The sequence below is a fragment of the Bufo bufo genome, chromosome 10 (assembly GCF_905171765.1).
Source record: "Bufo bufo chromosome 10, aBufBuf1.1, whole genome shotgun sequence".
Taxonomy (NCBI): Eukaryota; Metazoa; Chordata; class Amphibia; order Anura; family Bufonidae; genus Bufo; species Bufo bufo.
In genome coordinates, this window is record NC_053398.1 from 39,001,751 (window position 1) to 39,023,350 (window position 21,600).

Here is a 21,600-nt window from a genome sequence, read left to right on the forward strand (position 1 = left end):
CCCCGCAGCCCCTTTACTTTGCTAATTAGGAGAAGTCCTGGAGGGTTCTGATCCCCCCCGATCATATATTGATGGACTGTCTGTTCCCTTCTTCCTGTCTCTTGCCCCCCTTCTTTTCCTTCTTTCTGACCTGCTTTGACCTTCTTCGTAGATGTTTTGCAGTGGTTCATAGTAAGTTTCCTTTCTTTTCCTCTTCAATGTTTGATATAGTGAAGGGGGTAGCGTGTTTGACTTAAATAAACTCCTTGTCTACAGGCCGTTCATTACCGCCTGTTATTAGACATGTATATCCTGTATATGCGGCTGCTTCCTGAAATGTTCACCAACTTTCTTGTATTCTATTTCTGTTCTGGAAGTCCACATTAAGAGCACAAACAAGAATTGTAAGGTGAAGGAAGGGATCTGACTGGTTCATAGGAAGGTTTGATATTAATTATAAAACTCTCTGTTGTTGAGTGGGATATTTTTTATGGGTAAAAAAAAAGAATCATTACTCACCTAACCGATCGCCAGTCGGAGTATCAATGCTTTCCAGTCCCTGCTGGTATCCACTCGACATACATTAAATGGCAGAAGATGCTTATCAACCGATCATTGGCCTAAACGAGTGATTCACTGAGCAGATATCTCCAGGAATTTGTTGTGTATCATGCCAGGACCAAAAAGCTGAGACTAGTGGGGACCAGGTAAGTGTAGGAACAGCAGCATTCGGGGGGTCGGTGAGGTGAGTAAGGGCACTTTCACACTAGCATTAAAGTTTTCCAGTATTGAGTTCCATCGCAGGGGTTCAATACCGGAAAAAAACGGATCAGTTTTACCCTAATGCATTCTGAATGGAGAGCATTCCATTCAGTATGCATCAGGATGCCTTCAGTTCCGTCACTCTTACGGTATTTGGCCAGAGAAAATACCACAGCATGCTGCTGTATTTTCCCCGTCCAAAATTCCGGAACACTTGCCGGAATACCGGATCCAGCATTATTTTCTATTGAAATGCATTAATGCTGGATCCGGCACCAAGTGTTCTGGCAAAACGGATCCGGTTTTCCGGTCTGCGCATGCGCAGACCTTTAAAATTGCAAAAAAATAAATACCGGATCCGTTTTTCCAGATGACATCGGAGAGATGGATCCAGCGTTTCAATGCATTTGCTAGACAGATCCGCATCCGGATCCGTCTACAAATCCTATCCGTTTGCACACGGATTTCCGGATCTGGCAGGCAGTTCCGGCGACAGAACTGCCTGCCGGATCTTCACAACGCAAGTGTGAAAGTACCCTTATGATTTTTTTTTTAACTGATTCTTCCAGAATATATATATCTATATATATATACAGTACAGACCAAAAGTTTGGACACACCTTCTCATTCAAAGAGTTTTCTTTATTTTCATGACTATGAAAATTGTAGATTCACACTGAAGGCATCAAAACTATGAATTTACACATGTGGAATTATATACATAACAAACAAGTGTGAAACAACTGAAAATATGTCATATTCTAGGTTCTTCAAAGTAGCCACCTTTTGCTTTGATTACTGCTTTGCACACTCTTGGCATTCTCTTGATGAGCTTCAAGAGGTAGTCCCCTGAAATGGTTTTCACTTCACAAGTGTGCCCTGTCAGGTTTAATAAGTAGGATTTCTTGCCTTATAAATGGGGTTGGGACCATCAGTTGCGTTGAGGAGAAGTCAGGTGGATACACAGCTGATAGTCCTACTGAATAGACTGTTAGAATTTGTATTATGGCAAGAAAAAAGCAGCTAAGTAAAGAAAAACGAGTAGCCAGTCAGTCAGCCGAAAAATTGGGAAAACTTTGAAAGTAAGGGCTATTTGACCATGAAGGAGAGTGATGGGGTGCTGCGCCAGATGACCTGGCCTCCACAGTCACCGGACCTGAACCCAATCAAGATGGTTTGGGGTGAGCTGGACCGCAGCGTGAAGGCAAAAGGGCCAACAAGTGCTAAGCATCTCTGGGAACTCCTTCTAAACTGTTGGAAGACCATTTCAGGGGACTACCTCTTGAACCTCATCAAGAGAATGCCAAGAGTGTGCAAAGCAGTAATCAAAGCAAAAGGTGGCTACTTTGAAGAACCTAGAATATGACATATTTTCAGTTGTTTCACACTTGTTATGTATATAATTCCACATGTGTTAATTCATAGTTTTGATGCCTTCATAGTCATGAAAATAAAGAAAACTCTTTGAATGAGAAGGTGTGTCCAAACTTTTAGTCTGTACTGTATATATATAATGAACCTACCAGACAACATCTTTAACAAGCCCAGGTAGGATCAGGATTATAAAGTAATCAGAAAAGTATAATAAAACTTAAATATACAAGAAGAGAATCAGAATCCAGGAAGATAAAATGAAAGGGTAGCATACTGTATGATATTATATATGCTATAGTGTTGATTGAGCACCAAGTGCTCATGTAAAACACTTAGTGATGCTCGGGTGTTCTACCGAGCACAATGGAAGTCAATAAGAGAACCCCAGGCACCCCCTGCTCTGAAGAGGGGAGGGTGTCGGGACTCTAGTTCAGCTTAGGAGTCCTTGCTCTGACTCCATATATATAGCTATGTCCATATATGGAGTCAGTGCTTGGGGACACCCCAGTGTAAATCTAATTTAGCCTGTATTTCAGAAAAGCTTCTGCCGGGATTCAAACTCACATCTTTCTGTATTAGAGGCAAGGCACTTAACCACTCAGCTATAATAGTTGCATAGCTACTTACTTTAAAAAATAAAAAATTAGACACTGTACTTCTACAGAGACCTATACAGTAGAAGTCTCATATATATTATTTTTTTTTAGTGACTGGCTATGCAGCTATATAGTGTAGTGGTAAAAGTTCTGGGCTGTGAGGCATAAGCTGTGAGTTCAAATCCTGTCCTAAACTTTTCAGAAATAGAGGCTAAACTGGTGTTCGGCTCAGCATGCTCGCTCAACACTAGTATGCTACACTATGCAATTATGTGTTATCATAATTGGTGGTTTTGTACAAATGCCAAATCTTGTATAATGCGGTTCTACGCTGAGAACTAATGATGGATTATTCTGGATTACTACATTTTTTTTCCACTAATCAGCTACTGTTGCCCTCTTATGTGTCACTAGACACTATGCACCCATCATGTGACCAGGAGAGCCAGTCCCATAATCTGTAGGTGGCAGATCTATGATGGTACAGTCATCAGAGCATAGGAAAAGGGGCAACCGCTTCATATAATTTACTCATTCTCCAGTTTCAAATTTAAAGGCTATGGATACCTTTTGGGGTATTTTTTATGATTCCATTTTACTCATTTTGGGTTAAAAATATATTTTTTTTCTCTTCATTAAAAATGTTCAGCCATTTTTTAGTAAAAGAGTAAAAAAATCACTTATCTGTCCCATCAGCTGACGGTTCATGTGAAACCTTATCTCTGATCTCCTGGCCTCATAAACACTCATTTAAGCCATATTCTTATCAGTTTGATAAGAGTTTAGCTATAATGCATTTTTATGAGGCCAGGAGGTCAGAGATAAGGCTTCACATGAGCCTTCAGCTGATTCAACTCAGGAGCGAGAGTCTGCAATTAACCCTTGTTTCTCAAAAACAGCTGAACATTTTTAGTAACAACCAATTGAAAAAAATGATTTTCAGCTTGAATTAAGTAAAATGCAATCATAAAAAATGTGCCTTTAAGCCAGGGTGCCCGCTGTGGTCTTATGTGAACACTATATGGCATCTTTATTTGATTACTTTATGATGTTATTATTAAGCCATTATATGGCTTACAATGTTGTCACTGTGTATGTTGTGCTTTTACTTATGGTGGTGAATGGTGCTATTATTCTGTAGATAGAGTAAAGCATATAATTATATACTAATTCTGAGTAAAGATAGGAATTGTGCCTAGGGACCGCCAATCTTGATGCCCTGGCAGCATGCACCATGTATGATCCTTGCTGTAATCACATATAGAGGAAATATTTTCTGTACGCCAATCTAAAAGTGTAGTAGGCCTATTGGCATATATAACTCACCTACTGAACAATATCAGTCTCTTCTTGCTCCATGCCACTTTTCTTTCTGGAAAAAAGTTGTTAAAATTGTCATTTGTGTAAATACATTTGTGGTTTTTTTATGCCGCTATCATAGAAAACTGGCATTACTGAAATGATACATTTCACCCATTGTGCTGGTATTTTTAAAGGGTTATTCTAGCCAATCTGAAAAATAACAGAGCCAGGGGCGGACTCGAAACTTAGATTGGCTCTGGAAAAAAATTAAAAGTGGCCCCATGTTGTAGGCGGGTCAAAATTGACAGAAGTCAACTCCAACACAAGTAGGCAGGGCCAGCAATACCATATCATGGCACAAATACCACAGTACAGCAGAATATACTGCCCCACCAGCACAAAGCACCTCCAAGAATCCACCCCACTGTGGTGGCCACTGCCAGCTGCCATCTTCCAGCCTCCTACCTCAGTTGCCTCAGAATGGTAATACAGTTGGAGTAAGTAGGGCACCCGACCAAGTACCTAAGTGTTTGACGTTCTCAGTATTAATTAACCATGGGAGTGTCAGGACATTACTTCTCTGGCTGGCAGTCGTTAGGAGGCCTTAAAGGGTTATTCCCATCAAAGATAATGGGGGCATCTCGCTAGGACATGCCCCCATTGTCTGATAGGTGCGGGTCCCACCTCTGGGACCCACACCTACACCAATAATGGAGCAGGGAGAGCTGTGGCTGGAGGACCCCGGGTTTCCCGGGGTCTGTCCACCACCAGGCGGTCTCCCCATACAAGTAAATGGGAGCGCACCGCGCTCGGCTGTTTTCGGCGGCCCCATAGAAATGAATGGAGGGCGGCTGAGCATGCGCAGTTTGCTCTCCGCCACCTAACCCACCCTGTTCTCAGTGTAGGTGCGGTTCCCAGAGTTGTGACCCGCACCTGTTAGACAATGGGGGCATATCCTAGCGATATGCCCCCATTGTCTGTGATAGGAATAACCCTTTAAGGCCTCCTGAAAACTGCCAGCTAGAGAAGTAATGTCCTGACACTCCCATGGTTAATTAATGCTGGGAGCGTCAAACACTTAGGTACTTGGTCAGGTGCCCTACTTACTCCAACTGTATTACCATTCTGAGGCAACTGAGGTAGGAGGCCCCTATGAGCATCGGCTCACCGGAAAGTTTCTCTGTAGATTCTATGGCCAGTCCACCCCTGAACAGAGCCTATACTCACCTCACCGATTCCCCACCGCTGTCATTCCAACAGTACCCGGTTCCTCCTTGTGCTCCTGTTCCTGTCCCGATGCAGCAGGTAATGGATATGAATGCCACTTGGCCAATCCCTGGTTGCAACGAAGACCCACCTCAGCCAGTGATTGCCTGAGCGACATTTGCAGCCATTTCCTACTTTCAGGACGTCAGCAGGACCGAGGCACGGTCAAAATACCAGTGTCTGGGAATCAGTGAGGTGAGTAAAAGCATTATTTTTTACATCATTTGTATCCTACTTCATTTTATTATTTTTTTAGCTGGAATACCCCTTTAAGCAGGGGCATAGCTATAGGGGGTGCAGAGGTAGCAGTCGCTAGCGGGCCCAGGAGCCTGAGGGGGCCCATAGACCCTTGTGGTCCATAAGAAGACACCAGTATTATAGAAAGTGCATGCTGGTCAAGTTACACCTCTGGCTCAAGGGGGTGCCGTTTCAATTTTTGCCTTGGGCAGCACGAAGGCCTTGTGCTTCCTGCCCCTGGCCACAAAGCACTGAGGGAAGGGGGGCCCCAAGCTGAACTGTTGCACCAGGGCCCATGAGCCATTAGCTACGCCCCCTGCCTTTAAGGCTGGCTTGCTTGCTGTATGAGGATGTATTATACATGCAATTCTATCATGAGGGCCTTTCATATTTCATTCCTAGAGCTGCACTTCATTGTATTGATCCATGTCACTAAGAGGTGATGAATAAGCATCTGCGGATATCGCTCCCTGATTAAAAAGTGTTCTGTAGAATCTCTGCATGGAAAAAAAAAAACGGAGGAGTGGAGGGAGAGAGAGAGTGTGGGGGTGGACGACAGAATCAAATAGTGAGATAGAAATCTGGAAAGTGGTGGAAGAAAGGCTAGGCAAATCTAACACTTTAGAAAGCACAGACCCTTTCTTGTGTGAACAGCAAGTAATAATCGAGCTTTCAGTGATCTTTAGCCAGCGCTTGATGTGGGAACGGAGAACTCGCTTTTGAACATCTTTCTATTAAAATCCACCAAAATAATTGTTTTGTAGTTAGAAGTACAGACTGTTTTCCTTCTCTTGTACTGATTGGGAGTTGCATAGCATTTTTCTTCTCTAGTTATCCATAAAGCTAAAATCAGAGTATCATGATAGGAGCACAGTTAGGCCTCATGCACACGACCGTGGTGTGTTTTGCGTTCCGCAAATTGCAGATCCGCAAAACACGGATGGCGTCCATGTGCATTACGCAATTTGCGGAACGGCACGGACAGCCATTGATATAACTGCCTATTCTTGTCCGCAAAACGGACAAGAATATGGCAGGTTATATTTTTTTGGGCGGGGCCACGGAACGGAGCAACGGATGCTATCCACATCTTTTGCGGCCCCATTGTAGTGAATGGGTCCGTATCCGCCATACTTGTGGCCCAGATCGTGATATTATCGACTGTGTCATGGGTAGCTATGAGAATAGAAGCTAAATTAATGTCCTTGCCCTCTAGGATATCCCTCCTGATGTTGTCCGGGACAAAATGTGCCGGAGCTACCTCAGGCGTGTATGAGGCCCTACCTGGGGAATGAGAACAAGAAGCGGAGGACACTGGAACCGGAGGGGCGGAGGGACTAGGTGACAGTCCTCTGAACTCTACAGCGATCAATCTAGCCTGCATGTCTGAGACAGAGGTGGCGATGTTGTTAATTGTGGCATGTAACTGTGCCAAAGACAACTGGATGGTTGACATGTATGACAAGTATGGCGGCCACGCCTTTTACGACTACCACCGCTCATTTTCTGCCAAAGCGGCCGCCACTCTTGCCCAGTTTCAGCGCACCACCAATTGGGCGTCCATGGATATGGAGCTCTTTTGTCGACCATTTCGCTGGTCTCAAGGCTCCAGCATGTGCTTCTTGCAACTCCATCCTTCACTCGTCAGATTGGTGCCCCAACGCTGTTCCTCCCGTCTCTCAGGGCAGATTCCTTCCCAGCACCTCTGGTTTCCCGCAGAGACCCGCTCCATACACCGATAAATTAGGCCGCCCCATAGTTTTCCTGGGTAGTATTCTAATCTGTAATAATTACAACATGGTCATCTGTAATTACAATAAATGTAGAGCCCTGCACATTTGCTCTGGTTGCTTTAGAGCCCACCCCCTGACAACCTGCCCACAGCGTTCATCTAGGACCTCATGACTAGCCGGGGTCAACGTGAATCTCCTGGCAGCTCTCTTCCAAGACCATCCCAATCCCCGGTTCGTCCAGTTCCTTGCAGCCGAGTTTGCCGAGGGGTTCCATGCGGGTCTGGTCGCTCTTCCCCAGTCCACTTGGGAGGGTCCTAATCTCCTTTCAGCCGCCAAGGATCCCGACTCGGTAGGAGTCCTAATACAGTCTGAGTTAGAGAAGGGATTCCTCATAGGGCCATTTTCCACTGTCCCCTTTGACTCTTGGAGGATCAGCCCTATCGGCATTGTGGCTAAAAAGCTCTCCAATAAAAAACGTCTTATTTACGATCTTTCTGCGCCTCATGGTTCCGGCATCCCGAGCCTAAACTCTTTGATTCCCTCTGAGGAATTCTCCATGCGGTAAACCTCAGTCGATGAAGCTATCCATCTCATCCTCCAGGAAGGCAGAGGGGCTTGGCTATCCAAAGCGGATGCGTTCAAACTGCTCCCCATCCACCCGCAGCTCTGGAGGTTTTATGGCATCAAATGGCAAAATCTTTACTATTTTGCTAGCCATCTGACCTTCGGGTCCAAGAGCAGTCCCTGGCTGTTCGATCAATTTGCGCAGGCCCTGCATTGGATTTTAGTCAACTGCTACGATTGCCTGCTGGTCATTCATTACCTGGATGATTTCCTGTTGGTTGAATCAGCAGGCTGCAGACCCAGCAAACTCAGGTCCCTTCTCCAAATCTTCTCCGAGCTTAACGTTCCCGCCGCTTCTTCAAAGGTAGAAGGCCCTTCGACGGTAATTACCTTCCGAGGGATAGTTTTGGATACCATCAAAATGCAAGCTAGGCTTCCGGAGGAGAAGCTCGCCAAAGTCAGGGAAGAGATATCCAAGGCAGTGGGTTCCAGAAGTTTTACTAAAGTAGAATTGCAATTGTTGCTGGGTATGTTGAACTTTGCCACCAGAATCATGCCACAAGGCAGGGCCTTCACCTCCCGGTTGTTACAGTTGCTTCCATCAGCCCCCGAGCAGGATAGCCCCATCTGCTTAGACAGCCAAGCGTTCGCTGATTTGGCAATGTGGAACACGTTCCTCGCCAGTTGGAATGGGGTCTCCATGTTTGTTCCGCAATGGGGTCCCACATCAGCCACGATCTTCACGAACGCCGCGGCCTCTGCAGGTTACGCAGCAATCAGCGGGAATCAGTGGTTTGCTGGTTCCTGGCCCAAAGAGGTGTCTTCAGCGCAGCGGGCTTTGAAGTCTTCCCCTTTGCTAGAGGTGTACCCAATTGTAGCAGCGGCCCAAGTTTGGGGCAGTCAATGGGCTAACTCTTCAGTAGTTTTTGTCACCGATAATCAGGCGGTGGTAGACATCATCGCCAAAGGCAGATCCAAGTCACCTTTCATCATGTCATTCGTCCGCAGATTGGTCTGGCTTTCCCTGTGCCACAATTTTCATGTAACATGCAGGCATATCCAGGGCACACAAAATATCGCCGCAGATGCCTTGTCACGATTTAATTTTTGCTATTTTTTCCAGGCAATGTCAGAGGCGGACCAAGTGGGTTTATCCCCTCCAGCGTTCCAAACATTGGTCATGGATTAAAATCTTACATTGATTCAGCAAAAAGTCTGGGGCAAAAATCTTTGTCTGTCAATACGTCCAGAAACTATAGAACCGGCTGGAATGTGTTCCACAAATTCACACTCCTTCACCCAAGACATGATACCGGCAAGACCGCATACATCATGGCTTTCTTGGCATACTGCCATTTGGAGCTCAAACTTTCCTACAACTCCATAAAGTTATACCTGGCCAGGGTACAGCATTTCCTCATGTTGGAAGATCCAGACTGTAGGTCGATTTTCTTGTCACAGGCGATAAAAGCCACCCTCAGGGACATACAAAAGAGCAGCGGGAGGACGAGCACTCGTAGACAGACGGTATCAGGAGAACTCTTGAGGAAGTTATCCACCTCCCTAGATGGCAATCCTTTTGGGCTCCTTTCTAGTACCGTTGTCAAAGCGGCCATGTACCACAGCTTCTACGGTTTCTTAAGGCCAGGGGAGTTCACCAGCTCCTCTTCCAGAGTCAAAGGTTTAACCAGGGGCCAACTGGTCCGGCGCAATGACCAGTTCATCCTGTACCTTGCTTCTTCCAAAACGTCCCAAGTCGGACCGACGTACTTCCCGACTTTCAATGAATGGTGCCCGGTTCAGGTCTTCCAGCAGCTATTGGCGGTGTTGGGCGATTCGGCCCAAGACAGCTCTTTGCTCCCGTTTAAGGTTAGGTCCATCACGTCATCCCAGTTCATTTCGCACATCCGTTTTCTAGTAACGGGTTTAGGGTATGACCCGAAAACCATTTCGGGGCATTCCTTCCGCATTGGGGCTGCATCCGCAGCTTCAAAGCACAATGTCCCAGCTCACATCATCCAAAAAATGGATCGCTGGCACTCTTCATGCTACGGTCGGTACATTCCGCACCCTCACATGGAAATATCTGAGGCTTTCTGTAGTTTGGTTTTATGACGTGCTGCATGTCTGATAAACTCCTTTCTACGCTACCTGGCTTACTCTTTGCCCCCTTATAGGCCTACCCTCGTTCATGGCTAAGGGCACACCACCAGCCATTCAGTCCAGGTCTGAGGTAAGTAAACGGGTCAGGCCTGTTCCCCACTTCTCACACAAGGTCCTCTCATCCGCAGCCATGACCACAAGTAGTTAAGGCTGACGTGTAAGCCTGTATTTGTGGGAGGGGCGGAGGTGCCTTTAAAAGCCAAGGCGCGCTACCCTCCAATGCCCGTGAGCTCTCTGTTCCCCTCCCACCCTACCTTATTTCTACTTCTACCAGGGTATGCCCCCTTATAGGCCTACCCTCGTTCATGGCTAAGGGCACACCACCAGCCATTCAGTCCAGGACTGAGGTAAGTAAACAGGTCAGGCCTGTTCCCCACTTCTCACACAATGTCCTCTCATCCGCAGCGATGACCACAAATAAAACATATATTGCAGAGGTAAAAAAAATAATCACTATGATCACTATAAGGGTCTATTCACACGTCCGCATAAAGCCTCATTCACACATCAGTGTGTTCTCCACGGACAGCACACGTCCCCATTCATTTTAATGTGTGTATTCAGACATCAGTGATTTAGCACAGTCCGTGGGTCCATGTTTTTAGCATGTCTGTGTTCACGTATCCATCACGTCCATGATAGTCTATGGGTCCTTGAAAACCATGGATGCAACACGGAGCATTAAGAAGAGAGAAATTTTTTTCAGCTGTTCAGTGTCAGTGAAACACGGATGACACACGGACAGCAAAAACCAGACACATGGACCCAACACAGATCCTTCACGGACAGCTTCACGGATGCATCACTGACCACCTTCCTAAAGATTTGAGCACGAACATGTGAATGAGGCTGAGTGGGTCTGCATTCGTTCCACAATTATGTGGAACGGGTACGGACCTATTTATTTCAATGGGGCCGTAAAAGATGCACTTCCGTTCCCCGGCCCTGCAAAAAACATAGAGCATGTCCTATTCTTGTCCGCAGCCACGGACAAGAATAGGCATTTCTATCATACTGCCGGCCTTGTGCGGTACAGAAAATGCGAAACGTACATGGCCGGTGTCCGTGTACGTTAGGACGTGTGAATGAGCCCTAATGTAAATTTTATATGTAACGTCTAATAAAGTAAAACCCCGTTGGTCCAGAAATCCTGATAATCAAACATGCAACTAAAATAGTCCCATACAATGCCAACGGGCACTTTGGGGAAGGAGTAATCCTGGTTTATGTCAAATGGAGAAAAACAGAACTTGACGCGGTGATTGGGCTTATGACTTTTGATCAAAATGTACACTAATGCCTCTTGTATAAGCATGCAGTATGGGGGGCTGTACATTGAATATTGCGTTGAGAAGCTAGGTTAATTAGATCAAAGCATAGCTTGTGGATGTGCGATCCAGTTCTGTTTTTCTCCATTTGACATAATCCTGGTTTATACTGTTACATAGTCACCATCCCAGCGTGTGAAGCAGGCAGGACTGCAAGGGCTTAATCTATCCATCTAAAGGGGGATATATAGGGCGGCTCTCCCTCTGATTGGTGATGGTAAGGTGCTCCAAACTGATGTCGCACCCTGTTCACCAAGTAAAGTCAATGAGGAAAGGTGGATGGGCACTCTTATAGATGGAATCACATAGATTAATAATGCAGTAGGTCAATAAAATTTATTAATATATGGGTAGAATATGATACTAAGACAAAGATGTAGAGTATAAATAAAAGAAAAGGTGATTAAAATATATATATATATATATATATATATATATAAAGTAGTATAAAATATATATGAATGTTCTATATTTTTTGAACATTCATATATATTTTATACTACTTTATATATATTTTTTTTTTAATCACCTTTTCTTTTATTTATACTCTACATCTTTGTCTTAGTATCATATTCTACTCATATATTAATACATTTTATTGACCTACTGCATATTTAATCTATGTGATTCCATCTATAAGAGTGCCCATCCACCTTTCCTTAATCTATCTATACTCACTCAAGCCTGCACTGATGTTCCACTCAGGCTGCAAACTGAGCATGAATTACATTGAAAACACCGCTCACCCCCCCCAAAATACACACCGTCACCACTCCTCGGTGCAGCCGACAAGCTGCCACACTGTTAACATATAAGGGCTCTGGCATCAAGCAGATTAGATGCGCTATAAAGGGCTATGGATTCTTGGAGCATACAAGGACTAACATACAAAAAAAAACTTTAATACAAAAAAGTACAGTGCTTACAAAATAAATAAAATGACATTCAAAATGAGCAAAACAGTTAATAAAAGGGAGTAAATAGCAGGCAACCTAATACTTACAAGGCTTTCTGCTTTATAGAGGGTAGGAGAAACATGGCTGCGCTCAAAATGTGTGACCCTGTTTTAAACATGTTTCTATACGTTCAGCCCTTGGTTCAAGTTTCTAGCACCACCCAGCAATGTATTATGCAAACTTTTTGCATTTAACTGGTGAATTAATAAATACATATAATCTCCAATAAATTCTCCAATCTGTCTCCTTCCCCCTCTTGTAGCTGTAAATAATAACCTCTAGTAAATTCCCAAATCAGTCTCCTTCCACCACTTGTAGCAGACTTGTAGCAGTGAATATAATCTACAGTAAATTCCCCAGTCGGTCTCCTTCCCTCTCCGGCTGCTGTAAAATATAGGGGGTCATTTACTAATCTGAAATACGCCTAAATTAGATGGTCGAGCAATGGTTAGTTGCGCAACTATCTGTGACTTTTCCCCACTCACGCCATGTCTAAAATTGTGGGCGTGGCGTGGGTGGGGAAAGGGGTGGCCCGTCAGGCCCGTCTCATTCATAATCTTCTACTCCTGTTTTAGGCGTAGAAAATGGTCTAAATGTAAGATAGCTCAGAAACTGGCTTACACTTAGAACTGGCGCTGGATGCGCTGAAGTTATGGAGAGGCCGACCCCTCTTCATAGTTTCGGAGGAAACACTGCCACACTGCGGCCTTTATTTAGACCAGCATCTAAAACACCGGTATTAATAAATGTGCCCCATAGTCCTCAGTAATATGTGGTGGCTCTTCAGTAGGATTAAACACTTGTGGTCAGGTTCCTCAACAGACTGCAGCTAATATCTACGAGACAACCTGTGATTAGCTTCTTGTTGAGGGAAATATTCCAATGTTGGGGGCATTATTCAAAGCAATAATTCCCTTTAGGGTCCATTCACACAGACCGCAAAACACCTACAGACGTGTGAATGTACCCTTAGAATGATATTCTATCTATCAGAGTCTATCAGACTTTAATCTGTACAAAGTTTGCCCATCCTATAAATATGTCATTTCAATATCTATTATTTAATCTTGGTTTTTTTATGATGGACACAGACAACAAAAAGACAATTGCTATACTCTAACTGTATAATGTAATATTACCTATGACACAGAAAAATATAATAATTTGACTAATGTCCTTCAGGTTGACGCCTCCGTCTTGGATGTCTATGATGATCTCTATGATCAGGCTCTTACAGGATATCCCAAGGATACACAGGAACATCTTTTACATGTTCATAAAATAGTAAGTAGAATAGTCAACAGATCAAATATGTTTTTTATCTCACAACTGGTGGATTTGCAGCCTGAGACCGAAGACACAGAACAGGTGGCTATACAACAGCCCAGTGGAGAGCACTGGGACCCAGGGCAACCGCCGTCGGAGTGGAGGAAGGGTTGCACACGTGATGCATAATGGTGAAGCCCGGGAACGGGAAATAGAGGCATGCAGGGAGTGAGAGACGTTTTGGTAAGTTGCAGTGGACAAGACGTGGACCAGTGCACAGGCCTCATGATTCCATCACAACAGATCCAAGTCCAGAGAGCCCGGTGCACACTGCTTCCATGTCAGAATGCAAGACAATTGAGGTTGAGGATGCCCCATATTGTTGAGAGCTCAAAGATTGTACATGAGAGGGCTGTAATGGAACAGCACACGGACGTCTGATATAACTACACTATACAAGTGTGGAGGACTGATGAAGGCTGTGAGATATCATTGCAGGGAATATAGAATTTCCCGCATTGGGGTCTGAGCCCAAGTTAAGTAGTTAAGTTGGACTATAGTTAGTAGAGTCAAGTGCTGGTGTTGAGTTGCTGAAGCCATCATGATCTGTTAATCCCTGTTGGACTAAAGGTCATTAAAGGGGTTGTCCAAAGACTTAGTTATCACCCATCCATAGGATAAGTTACAAGTTTCTGCTTGATCACTGGGATCACCACCGATCATAAGAACGGTACCCCCCATATATAAAAGTAGGGGTCGAGAATGTGACTAATTACAGAATGGAGAAGCAGCACACAAAGACTTCTTTTCATCTTACATTTTCTGGAGCCCTTATAGCCGCACACAGAGTGTATATATGCAGTGGCATACCTTCACTGTAGGCAGACCATGCCACTGCTACAGGGCACCAGGGGGAGGCGCGGGGGTGCCAACGCTGAAGTCCTACCTTTTATCCTGGCAAGAAAACAATATTTTTTCATGTAGTGGCCACTTAGTGCAAAGAGATTGATGGTAAGTATATAAATTCCTATGGAATGAGCTCCCCCTAGTGGTGGCTACAGGCAAACAGCTTTTTAAAAGAGGAGAAGCAGAATTATCAGTGTTTATGAGTGCCATAGTTGTGAAGCACCTGTTCCACGTTTTGTGCCTTAGGAGTCAGATTAAGTGGGTGAGGTGGACAAAGTAATTTATCACAGTTTTGTTAAGTAAAATTTCTTCACAAGAAAAATGGAAATTTGTCAGGGAACTGGGGCATTCTGGCTTGTGTTCTGCAATGCCTGGAAGTGATTGATGCATGCATATTGGGAAACTGGGTGGGGGCACTGGGCCCATAGAAAGTTTTGCTATCGGGCCCTATGAGATCTGTGTACTCCTCTGGCTGTACACAATCCACATTCCTCATAGAGAAGCACTGGGCACATGCATGTCAGTGACTCCTGGATGAGAATGTGTCATTGTGGACCATACATCATACACCTTACTCACCCTTAGGGTCCATTTACACGAACGTGTGTGTTTTGCGGATTCGCAAAACACAGACATCGGCGATGTGCGTTCCACAGTTTGCCGACCGCACATCGCCGACACTTAATAGAAAATGCCTATTCTTGTCCACAATTGCGGACAAGAATAGGACATGTTCTATTTTTTTCGGGAAGAGAATTGCGGACCCGGAAGTGCGGATGCGCAATTCCGGATCCAGGCAGCACATCGTGCTGCCCCATAGAAATGAATGGGTCCGCAATTCCGTTCCGCAAAATGTGGACGTGTGAATGGACGTGTGAAAGTCTAAAATTGTAGTTGGAAGCAAAAAACATGGATACTCTTTGTACGTTTGTCCAGTGTTTTCTTTTCAACGTAATGGTTTCTGGTTATTCATTTTTCTGATCTTAGTTTCAATGCTGCGGGAAGACCTTGGAACAGCAGAAGATATCTACGACACACATTACGTGCAGCCATACAGATGGCAAGGTACTTTCCTTATGGCTTCAAGGAACAACTCTTTTGTTTAAAGGGATTTTCCAGGATTCATATACTGATGACCTATCCTTAGATTCAATATCAGATTGGCGGGGGTCTGACGCCCAGGATCCCCACCGATCAGCTGTTTGAAGAGGAGGCGGTGCTTCAGTGAGCACTGCAGCTCAATACAATTTAAATGAATGGGGCTGAGCTGCAATACCAAACACGACCTCTATCCTATGGACGGCGCTGTGCATGGTAAGCTGTAAAGAACACGTGTCGCTGATCAACAGGGTCCTCAGTTTTGATCCTCCACCAATCTGATATCGATGGCCTATCCTGAGGATAGGGGATCAATATCATTATCTCGGAAAACCCCATTAATGCTGGGTTAGCAATTAAAGCAACCAAGAAAAAAAAAATCACATTAATGGGGGATTAAGCAGAACACTTACCAGGTGCCCTTCTTTTCATCCTAGATGGCTGCATCACTTATACTATGCATTTGGTGGCCCAAGAAACTTCCTGCTGCCATTGGATTGGCTAACACTGATCATGTGAACATTGCTGGCCAATCCAAGAGCAAAGCTGGACAAGTAGGAAGTGTCTTGGGCTACCGATGCATATCTGACACATGGTGCGGCCATCTTGGATGGCAGAGGAGAAGCCTGACAATTAGCCGATCTACAACTAATAAGATGAAAAATAAGTCACCAGGTAAGGGTTCTGTATGTTCTCCAGTTAATATAATTTTCTTCTTGAACCAGGGGTCACTTTAAATATTGTTTTGCCAAATACATCCTAAAATCATTACTCTACCTGCATGAGCTTACAGCTGACTGTTTTTTTCCAGCATCCATGTCATTAGTGGGGTTCATAGAAGAGAGAGGTCCCTATAGCACAGATCAAAATGGCCGCCTTCATTAAAGTGGCTGTTTTGGCAACAAGAATTGATGGACCTGGCACTTGTTTCCTCCTCCATGTTCCTTCCATCATCCTTGGGACAGTTCCTCATCCTATTGTTTGCTAGCAATATACTTCTGCAGAAGAGGATCCTGTATAAGTTTTTGCCACCCAGTATGAAAGGGCATATGGTACAGTCCAGATTTTGCTTGGACAATTCCAGAGACTGCACATCTAAAGGTGTAGGGTTTATGCAAGTTCCCCCCTAAAGTTGTCCCCAAGGATGGTCCAATTTTTGACATTCAAATGTTGCCAAATATGGAATAATCTGCCCCACAGCATCTGTATAGACTGCTTCTATAGCATGGATGCCCATGCCCCTCCCATACCTTCTCCTATCCCCTTATACTATCTCTTTCTTATCTCCAAGAACAGGCCCCCTAAAGTAAAGGGAGAGCAGTTGAGTATGCATGGCCACCCTCCTTCCACATTATGGGAGTCCCAAAAATAGCAGAGCGCTGGCCTGGCTATTTCCCGCGATCCCATTACGATGAATGGAGAGATGTCCACACATGGGTGGTATGCTCTCCTTCACTTTATGGGCTCCGTTGTGGAGATAGGTCCCAGAGGTGGTGAACTACTAATCTAGTGATATGCCATAAGTGTCTGAGATGGGAATACCCCTTTAACTCTGTATATTGCTCTTCACCATCTAGGACTGTGTGTCAGTAATCTCTGATATCCTGCGCCTACACTGGTTTTGGGTCAGGACTTTGTTGCTCTCCTCACTGGGACTGACGGTATGTATCATGTTACTGAATTCATATATAGTGTTGAGCAGCAGGGGCTATATTCGAATTCGCGATATTTCACGAATATTTGGGTGAATATTCATCATAAATTTGAGAATTCGAGAATTCAACATTATTTTCTTGATTGTGAAAATCGGCAACGTAATATGCGCGTATTGTGCACGCAATACCTGCGTGGGTCACTTTTGCTAAATTTTTCAAGCTGCTAGAAGTTTCCTGAGACTCGAGAAAATGGTTGGCACGGCAGAACATTACAATAGCTTTATATGTAGATGGAGTGCTCCAATATATTCGCAATTGCGCAAATTGGCAATTAATGATGCTCATATTTTGGCGCAATACGTGCAACTTCACATTTTAGCAGGTCTGACTACATATTACTGATTGGTGCACTAAGTATTGTTGTGACATCACAGCACTGTCTGTAGCATGTATGTATGGACAGCAGAACCTATCAGCTACACTATATCACTATCTAACCTACACTGACTATCTCCCACTAACTATCTGTATTATATATATGAGCTAACTAACTAACTAACTAATGTAATGACACAGGAAAGCACAGAGCACAGCAATAACACTGCTCTCTCTTTCTCAGATCTGCAAAGTACTGCATACAAGGGCTGCTGGGGAGGTTCTTATATAGTAAGGGGTAGGCAACTTTCCTATTGGTTGCTAGGGATGTTGCTAAGCTCAGACAAAGACATTGCAGCCTTCTCATTGGCCCACAAGCAAGAAGTAGTGAGGGATCATGGGTTCAGATGAAAAAAAATCTAGAATATTTGCAAATATGAATATATAACACTATATTTTAAATCTTTGTGAATTCTCAAAGTGGCAATATTCGCAATTAAAGTTCACGATTCAAATATATGCGCCCAACACTATGCATATAGACCAAGTTGGGAGAGATGGGACGGATGGGGCATTTCTCTAATGGAAGAAACAATATCTTATTAGTCTTGCAAGTCCTGGCACTAAAGTGTGGGTTTTTTTTTTCACAGTAGTGCTAGAGAAGTGTTTAAAGGGCACCTGTCACCTAGAAAATGCATATTAAACCGCCAGCAGTACCTTATTGCAGCCTGTAGCATGATTATAAAGGTGTCTGTGTCTTTTCTGTACAATGCGCCAAAAGTCTGAAAAAAAACTTTTATTCAGCTGGCCACGCTATGTAAACCATAGTCTTGAAGTCAAGGGGGCAGCGGCTTTCTCGCCTGAAGTCAAGCGTGCCCCGCCCCCTTGCCCGCCCCTTAGTATTTGATTGATAGGATTTCCAATTCCTTCACTGCTGGGCACTTGAGCGTAGTCTCGCGCATGCGCAGGCTCTCATGTGCGAGTGCCTTATCACTGAGCCTACCTCACAGCGGAGTGGAACAGTGCGCAGGCGCCAGCACTGCAGGGACACAGCGCACGCGCAAGACTATGTTTGAGCGTCCAGTGGTGAAGGAATTGGAATTCCTATCTATCAAACGCTAAGGGGCCGGAAAGGGGGCGGGGCACGCTTGACTTCAGGCGAAAAAGCTGCTGCCCCCTTGACTTTAAGACTATCGTTTACATAGCGCACCCAGTTGAATAAAAGTATTTTTTCAGACTTTTGGCGCATTGTACAGAAAAGACACAGACACCTTTATAATCATGCTACAGGCTGCAATAAGGTACTGCTGGCGGTTTAATATGCATTTTCTAGGTGACAAGTTCCCTTTAATGCATGCCTTGGGTTTCATCATTCTTTTTATTTCAGCTTGCTCCAAATTCCTTTGGCTTGCAATCCGAGGGCATATTGTCTACCAACAGGTGGTGAGTAGGGATGAGCTAACCCGTGGAAGTTCGGGTTCGCCGGGGTCGGCTGAGCTTTAGGTCATAGTTCGGGTTCGGGACCCGAACTTGACCCTGAACCCAAACCCTATTAAAGTCAATGGGGACCCGAAATTCACTTTATTATTTTCCGTGGTTCGCTCTTCCCTAGTGGTGAGACACCTTCCCACCCAGGGACTCATCTTAGGCTGCCAACAGATCTCATACCTCTCACCAGTAGCACGTGAATATGCGACATTCCACCCCCCAGGGCCGATCGTGTGGTGCGGCCCTTATTAGTCTGTGTGTGTGTCAGGGTGCTCCTACCAGGATACCGCCGCTCCCCAGGGTTAGACTCCGAAGCAATAAAGGGGATGAGTAATGGTGGAGAAATAGTCGAGTCCAGACTCTTATAAATTTCAACAGCTTTACTTGCATCAACTTGCATCCAGACAATATTCAGGCTTTCTCTTGGCTCCAGCATGCTTTGGCACAAACTGGCAGGCACACTTGATAACTTTGCTCTCTCTGCTGTGCTAAACTAGGCTTGGGTCTGGTTACTAGACTTTCGGTCGGTTCTGGTATCCCTGGATTGGGATGCCTTCGGATGTTGTCCCCCTTCTGACACTCAGTAAAATTAGCTTGGAGACCGGGTGCTCTACAAGCTTCTTCCTTTTTGTGGCACCTACTCCAGCCAAAGAACAATTTCCTCTGGCTGCTACTTCTTTCAAGTCTTCTCAGCTCCTATATGGAGTCTAAACTAGAATTAACTAGAACTGTAACCCCTCCCTTCTAGTAGGAAGCAGGACTAGCCCACTTTCCTCCAAAGGTGGGGGGGGGATGGAATGGTTCCATTCTATCTAAATATATGTCTCTCTCTCTCTCTCTCTCTTTGCCAGATACACTGCCACCTGCTGGTGAACCAGGCATATAACATATACAAAACAATTGCATACCAATAATATCAATGCACAATGGTGAAGGACCTGGAAATAATTAACCATTAGACAGTAGCAGGGTGTAGAAATGGTAATACCACTCTCGGGTATTAATAATACAATCTTATCCAATAGTTAGTGCACATTTACAGCAATGCTGGGCTGATAAAATGGACGCCCATGGCCTCACAGGTAAGGACTCATGCACGCAACCATATTTGTTTTGCAGTCCGCAAACCATGAATACAGCCTGTACTTTCCCGTTCCGGACGTCCCGCACTATTGTAGAAATATGGACAAAAATAGATCATGTTCTATCATTTTTGCAGAGCCAGAGAATGGACATATGTACACCGTGTGCTGTCCGCATCTTTTGCAGCACCATAGAAATGAATGGGTCCGCATCTGATCCGCAAACAATGCAGACTGGATGCAGCCCAAAAATAGTCATGTGCATGAGACCTAAATCAATGTCTCAGAGATGGAACATCAGACATTAAAGGGAACCTGTCACCGGGATTTTGGGTATGGAGCTGAGGACATGGGCTGCTAGATGGCCGCTAGCACATCCGCAATACCCAGTCCCCATAGCTCTGTGTGCTTTTATTGAGTAAAAAAACGATTTGATACATATGCAAATTAACCTGAGATGAGTCAGAGCTCGAAAATATGACTCTTCTCTGGTCACACAAGTAAGATATGACTCTTATGTTAATTTGCATAAAAGGCGGGAAGTACAAAAATGCATAATACTTATTGAATTTGTCTGCAAATGAAAATAAAAGTGTAATTTATATGTTTAGGGTAACACAATGAACATTTAGAAACGCTCAATGAGGGTAGCATAGTAGAGGTGACAGGTTCCCTTTAAAAGGGTTTTCCAAGATTTTTTACTGATGACCTTCCTATAGTCTAGATAGGTCATCAGCATCTGATCATTGGGGGTCTGACACCCGGGACCCCGACGATCATCTGTTTTGAGAAGGCAGTTCACTCCTGTGAGCGCCACTGCCTTCTCACAGCTGACCAAGGACCGCGCCATACATTGTATAGCTGCTGTGCTTGGTATCGTGCTCAGCACCATTCACTTCTATGGGGCTGAGCTGCATCTAGACCATGTAACCGATGAACGTGTCGTCACTGGCCAAGGAAAAGCAGAGAGACAAACAGCTGACCGGCGGGGGTCCAGGGTGTCAGACCCCCACTGATCAGATACTGATGACCTAACCAGAGGGTAGGTCATCAGTAAAAAGATCTCAGAAAACCCCTTTAATAGCTTATCCATGGGATACGCCATAAATGATTAAATGAACCCATCACTAAGGCTAACACCACTTTCACACAACAGTATTTTTGTTGTTTTTTTTATCGGGATTTGTTAGCCAAAACCACAATTTGTGTGAAAACCATGTGAATGTGTATTCATGTCAGCACAGTTTTCAAATTGATTACTTAAAATAGATTTTTAATTGATTGTCAACTGTTAATGGCTGGACAGTTTTGCAGGTCTACCTTCAAAGCCACACAGCCATCACATGGCACTGTACCTAAACTCGTCATGCAATTGTATCAGTTGGGCATGGTGGTCAAGACAGAAATCTGGTGAGAATCTGAACGTCTGCTGCGGGGAAATGTATTACATGGTATGATTGCTAATTCTGT

General features: G+C 44.6%; 1 protein-coding gene across 2 annotated transcripts in view; it reads left to right on the plus strand.

Annotated features, from left to right (window-relative positions):
• The window catches only part of TSPAN32 (tetraspanin 32), a 66,470-nt gene that overhangs the window by 35,861 nt on the left and 9,009 nt on the right, over positions 1 to 21,600 (plus strand). For both annotated transcript variants that reach the window (XM_040410322.1, XM_040410323.1), the window contains 3 exons: positions 13,443 to 13,544; positions 15,420 to 15,497; positions 17,108 to 17,191. In XM_040410322.1, coding sequence (XP_040266256.1) covers positions 13,443 to 13,544; positions 15,420 to 15,497; positions 17,108 to 17,191 — 264 coding nt within the window. The remainder of the gene's footprint in view (positions 1 to 13,442; positions 13,545 to 15,419; positions 15,498 to 17,107; positions 17,192 to 21,600) is intronic.